The sequence below is a fragment of the Eriocheir sinensis genome, unplaced genomic scaffold, assembly GCF_024679095.1.
Source record: "Eriocheir sinensis breed Jianghai 21 unplaced genomic scaffold, ASM2467909v1 Scaffold10, whole genome shotgun sequence".
Taxonomy (NCBI): domain Eukaryota; kingdom Metazoa; phylum Arthropoda; class Malacostraca; order Decapoda; family Varunidae; genus Eriocheir; species Eriocheir sinensis.
This window is the reverse complement of record NW_026110296.1, coordinates 82,681-88,457: the sequence shown is the minus strand read 5'-3', so window position 1 is coordinate 88,457 and position 5,777 is coordinate 82,681. Positions and strand designations below refer to the sequence as shown.

The window sequence follows — 5,777 nt, the reverse complement described above, 5'->3', positions numbered from 1 at the left end:
GTAACATGTGGTTGAAGGGAGTAGATAAATTTCACCCACATTATACCAGAAAATGCTCTAAATTTGTTCCTGTACAAAATTCGGTATTATTCTAGTGTTTGCCCATACTCACCCCTCGCAATCAGATTTGGCTAGGGGGCTGTTGAGACTGCGGGGAATGCGGTGGTATACATGAAATGCGTCGCAAATGCATAGTTTTTGAGTTATTGGGGGTTCAAAAATACCCTAGATGTAGGGAAATTCCTTACAATTACCTAGGTGTAGGGAAATTTCATACATTTCGGGATTTTTTACAAAGTACGAAAACCACGCAATTTCACTCACTCTCCTCACGGGGGGCGAAGCCCCCCGTTATAGTATTAAGGTCATAATGAAGCATCTAAACGGTAACTTATTTACTTCATAAGAATCTTGCAACCCTCATATACGTGACAGCTGAGTGTTGTCGAAGAATAGGGGGTAGGTGTTTGGAAGATTGTGTCGAGTTGATAGGGGCGAAATTAAGTGATTGAGGCATTGAAGGACACAAGGTTCCTTCTGCCCCAATCGGAAAGGATAACAAGGTCTGAGGTTGAGCGTTCTGCAGCCTCCAGTCTGGAGTCATGTACTACCTGTTGGGATGGTCTTCTATTGAATGAGGTTGAATAATGCAGAGTGGAGTCGTCGGCGTATGAGTGGACATGACAGTTTGTTACGGAAACAAGATCATTGATGAATAACAGGAAGAAAGTGGGTGATAGGACAGAGCCCTCTGGGACACCACTGTTGATAGGTTTAGGGGAAGAAGAGTGACCGTCTTCCACCGCAGATATAGAACGGCCGGACAGGAAACTGGAGATAAAGGAAGAGAGAGAGGGATATAATTCGAAAAAGGGCAGTTTAAAAAAAAACTTGTGCCAGACTCTATCGAAGGCTTTCGATATGTCTAGCGCAACAGATAAAGTTTCACCGAAACGGCTAAGAGAGGATGACCATGAGTCAGTTAAGAGAGTAAGAAGATCTCCAGTAGAATACCCCTTGCGGAACCCATACTGGCGATCAGATAGAAGGTTAGAGGTGGAAAGGTGCGTTTGAATCTTCCGGGGGTGGACCTCTTCCTCACTCTCCAATTCCAGACAACCATATTCCTTATCTACTCTTTCCTTCTCTTGGTGCTTGTCTTTCCTCTTGCTCTTGTACTTTTCCTCTTTGTGATTCTCTCTGGTCTGTTGTCACTAGTGCTTGGTGCTGGATCACGACTAGTAGAGGGGTGATCACGAGAGGTTGGTGTAGGATCACGAGAGGTTGGTGATGGATCACGAGAGGTTGGTGTAGGAGTGGTAGGTGTCGCTTCACTTGTACTTGGTGTTGCTGCTTCATTCCCATCCTTGCTGACTTGCCTCGCTGTTGTCACTCTTTCTGTCCCTTGTTGTCTTGCCTCGCTCTATGGCACACCCTCTTGATCGTGCCACTCGTTGAAGTGTTTCATGGAACACAAACCAGGCTTCTCAGGACAGGCTGGACAGAAGTAGGGGGTGTCTCTTCTTACCGGGTGACACATCCTACATCTTTTTCTTTTGCCAATTTTTTCCCATTTGACAAAATGGTGTGAAGTGATGGTGGCTTTCTTTTTCTCCTCTTTCTTAGAAAAGACTGATGCTCCTGGGTTGTGCTCTAGCAAGAGTTCTCTTGCTACAGTTTCTAAGAAGGGCATGAATCCTGCTGTGGAGTTGGTCTTATTTTTCCATGCAAGATATGCATTTAGGGCAATCCGCAAAAAAAAATGAATTCCTAATTTCTTGAACCAAGCCAAGCTCTTACGTTCAGAAGCATATGGCTCAAGAAACTGGTCAGCCTTGTCCACACTTCCCATCATTTTATTATATTTATCAATGTGGAGGGGCTTGTTGTAAAACACTGGCTGGTGTCCAAAGTGCTCCCTCACTCTTTCTACCATATCAGCCTTGTATTTTGTGGTCAAGACTGTTATGTCTTTTTTATCCTCCCATCTCACAATCAGAACATTGCCTTTCCTTGCAAAGATTGCCTGGTGTTTTTCTAGGGGAAGCTGTCTTATTTATCTTGGGGGGCCTCTCCCGCTTCTCACTACACCGGTGATAGTGGTGTTTCTGTCCTCAAGGTAGGTTGCCAACCTCAAGCTCGTATACCAGTTGTCAGTAACAACGTGGCGTCCCTCATCAAGCAGCCCTGACATCATGTATACAACAATTTTTTCTGATTTTGAGAGGATTTCTGCTCCTGGATCATCAAACTGATATGAGTTTTTTCCATAATAGAGCTCAAAGTTCCAAGAAAATCCTTGCCAGTTAGGGTCAGAGGGGCACAGCACAAATATTTTCAGTCCAAACCTGGCTCTCTTGGACTTGATATATTGTCTGAACCCTAGTCTTCCTTTCCAGAGCACTAAAGCCTCATCAACAGCCACATGTTTGCCAGGTTCAAGTATGGCCTTGCACTTGTCGCGAAGCATGGAAAGGAATGGCTCAATTCTGGTCTGTGGCTTATTTTTTTCCACGTTTTCTGGAGGTGAAAAACGCAGAAACTTTAGGATGCTAAAAAATCTATCTCTACTCATGACCTCCTTGCAAAAAACAGGCGGCCCACACACTAACCAATCCTTCCTCCAATACTGTGCCATCACTGGGAGCTTCACTAGTCCCATGGTAATCAATAGGGCTATAAAAGAGTACATATCATTTTCTGTCACTCTCTTCCACTTCACTGAGTTCACTTTGCCCATTTTTTCAGGATGTTCAGTAAAAAACATTGTAGCTCGCTTGTTGGCCCACTCACACAGCTTCCCTATTATGTCTTTGTCAAGGAACTGTTTGAATGCACCACTAGCACTTGTAAATTGATGTTCATGAGCTGCACGTATGCCACACTGATTACTCATATATTCAGGCAGCGGGTCTTCACGACTGTCATTGAATATGTCAGCAATGAGCCTCCATCCTCCCTCCATTTCTCTGGCTTCAGTATCACTGATCTCTTCGTCGTCCTCAGATTCCTCTGACAAGTCGTCATCGCTGTCGTAATCCTCAAAATCAGGAACAAAATCTTCGTCACTTGAGGACTCCATAGCTGACTTGGCAGTGCTGTCCAACTCTGCTGCTGTCTGTCTCAAATCTGAACCTTCCCAAACGGGGCAAGTTGACCCTAGCGCTTATCACTCGACCTCTGCCCCCACTGTCTCCCCTCAATACAACTATAGGCCTACACCGTGTGTCCGTGTCCCCTAACTTGGGTCAACTTCAGCGGCTCCTCCTTCCCACAACAATCTCGTGTGTGTGTGTGTGTGTGTGTGTGTGTGTGTGTGTGTGTGTGTGTGTGTAGTTGTGTACAATATGAAAATGAGAAATAAATGAATATAGTTCATAGACTAATACCATTATCTCTCTCTCTCTCTCTCTCTCTCTCTCTCTCTCTCTCTCTCTCTCTCTCTCTCTCTCTCTCTCTCTCAGTCTGTGTGTGTGTGTGTGTGTGTGTGTACCTCAATACTTGATGACGCAGTTCGCTAGCTCGGAGAAAAATCAAACCCAGATGTGTGTGTGTCTCTCTCTCTCGCGTTCTATCTCACGGGGAGAATAAGCTATAGCAATTTTACGCTAACTGTAGAGTTGACTCAGCTCTCCAGAGAATTAGGGCGTCATGGCTTAGTAGGTAAGATGACCCACGCGCCGGGCTTTATATGACCCGAAATCGAGTCTCCTATGGAGGTTACTATACATAGACGGGCACCAATATCGACGAGCCTGCCGCCTTTATTTTGGCATGAGTCGTTTTTTACCACGACAGTCGGGTCGAGAGTTATACACGTACAAGAAACCTCTATCTTGGCTCGTGCCATCATGTAAGATCAAGGGTTCGAATCCTCGCTTGTAATTTTTTTTTCTTGAAAAATAAGATTTTCCGCTAATCTGCGAAGGTTACTCTTCCCCCCTGAACAAGGGGGAGGGTGTGTGTTGTGTATAAGTCTCAGCGTTACCCGAAAATCGGAGGTAATGAGCTCTAAGCTCATTCCATAAAGGGTAAAGCTGGCGATCGCGAATCCAGCAAGTGATCAAGTCCATGGTTGAATTACACACATAAAGGACACACACACACACACACACACACACACACACACAGAGAGAGAGAGAGAGAGAGAGAGAGAGAGAGAGAGAATGGAGCTGGCAGGAAAATACGATACGCATATATGTAACTGTAAACACAAACACACACACACACACACACACACACACACACACACACACACACACACACACAACAATTGCGTGTCATGTGTGTGTGTGTGTGTGTGTGTGTGTGTGTGTGTGTGTGTTTGAGAAAAAAAATTGCTGTCCATATAATAAAACAGGCTTGTCGTTTTCTACCGTTTTCTGCCCGAGCAAAATACGGGATCATTTTCATAAGGAACTAAAACAAAATGTAATTAGGAAACCAACATAAATCTCTCTCTCTGTCTGTCTGTCTCTCTCTCTCTCTCTCTCTCTCTCTCTCTCTCTCTCTCTCTCTCTCTCTCTCTCTCTCTCTCTCTCTCTCTCTCTCTCTCTCTCTCTCTCGCGCGCGCGCGAAGGCGAAGGTCCTGATACTCCCGCCGTAGGGTGGCGTGAGACGCACGCAGATGCAGCACCTCTGCCCGTAATGCAGCGACATCACCCTCCACCCTGCTGGAGACAGGTGGGGGGGGGTGCGGAGGGCGGGGGGTGACGAGGGAGCGGCGGGGCGGCTGGGCTGGGTGAGTGGGGCAAGGAGAGGGTCGGAGGAGCGGAGGTGGCAGGTGGGGAAGGCCTGGTGGGTGTCGGGTCGAGATGGGGCCGAGAAGGCCGTGGAGTCACGCCTACCTGCGGAATCCACGGGGTCGGCGTGAGGAGTGACCTGGGACGGGCCACTGCGATAAGGGAAGGTTTCCTCGGTGCCGGGTGGCGGAGCAGGGGGAGCCCGAGCAGGCACCACGTCCCGTGAGCGGCGGGCGTCAGGACGCATGGGGCATCACCCACTCCAGGCGTTGTGCTCCTGAAGGCAATTAGGGCAACGGGGCGGGACGCGCTCCCCCTTCCGAATTTTTCCCTTGCACAGGGCTCTCATTTGTATTTGTCTTGGTGAATAAAAGTTCAAATCAAAATCTCTCTCTCTCTCTCTCTCTCTCTCTCTCTCTCTCTCTCTCTCTCTCTCTCTCTCTCTCTCTCTCTCTCTCTCTCTCTCTCTCTCTCTCTCTCTCACACACACACACACACACACACACACACACACACACACACCATCCGTGTTTACACCGATAAGACCTTCCCCCCTCCCCCCACACACCCGCGCGCGCCTTTGTCATTACTTATCTCCCCTCCCCTTTCCCGATCCCTCGATCACTCTCCCTCTCTACCTCTGAGAGAGAGAGAGAGAGAGAGAGAGAGAGAGATAGAGAGTGAGAGAGAGTATGCATATACCTATACATGCCTGTCTGCGTATATGTATGTATGTATATCAGACAACGGTCTCTCTCTCTCTCTCTCTCTCTCTCTCTCTCTCTTTTCTACACAGGATACACGAATTCAGTTTTCTTGGGGAAAGTCATTCGTACTGAATACATTATGAAATGTAAAAGAAACAAAATTTTGTTGTCTATTTGTCTTACATAATAAAGAAAGAAATAAGTGCCAAAATTTATGTAACAAATAAAATAGTATACCTCCCCATAATAAGCTAATGGGCCGTTTTCTACTACATGTACTCCTGGCGGGGTAACTCATATCTTTCCCACTCTGGGTATCTCATCTTGA

At 46.8% G+C, this 5,777-nt stretch overlaps 1 protein-coding gene across 1 annotated transcript; it reads right to left on the bottom strand.

Moving 5' to 3' along the window:
- Window positions 1–1,423: 1,423 nt before the first annotated feature.
- LOC126988875 (uncharacterized) lies at window positions 1,424–4,989 on the bottom strand. Its single transcript, XM_050847269.1, has 3 exons — window positions 4,848–4,989; window positions 2,986–3,129; window positions 1,424–1,497 (listed from the first exon to the last, which is right to left on the bottom strand). Exons 1-3 carry the CDS (start codon window positions 4,987–4,989, stop codon window positions 1,424–1,426), a joined length of 360 nt encoding a protein of 119 aa, XP_050703226.1.
- Between the last annotated feature and the right edge of the window lie 788 nt (window positions 4,990–5,777).

What these genes read in the sequence shown, in the direction of transcription:
- LOC126988875 (XM_050847269.1), bottom strand. Translation starts at nt 4,989, where the DNA reads ATGCGTCCTGACGCCCGCCGCTCACGGGACGTGGTGCCTGCTCGGGCT. An exon ending in CGACCCCGTGGATTCCGCAG is followed by an intron (nt 3,130 to 4,847) that starts GTAGGCGTGACT and finishes GGGAAGGTTCAG; the next exon opens with ATTTGAGACAGACAGCAGCA. An exon ending in TGAGGACGACGAAGAGATCA is followed by an intron (nt 1,498 to 2,985) that starts GTGATACTGAAG and finishes ACTTCTGTCCAG; the next exon opens with CCTGTCCTGAGAAGCCTGGT.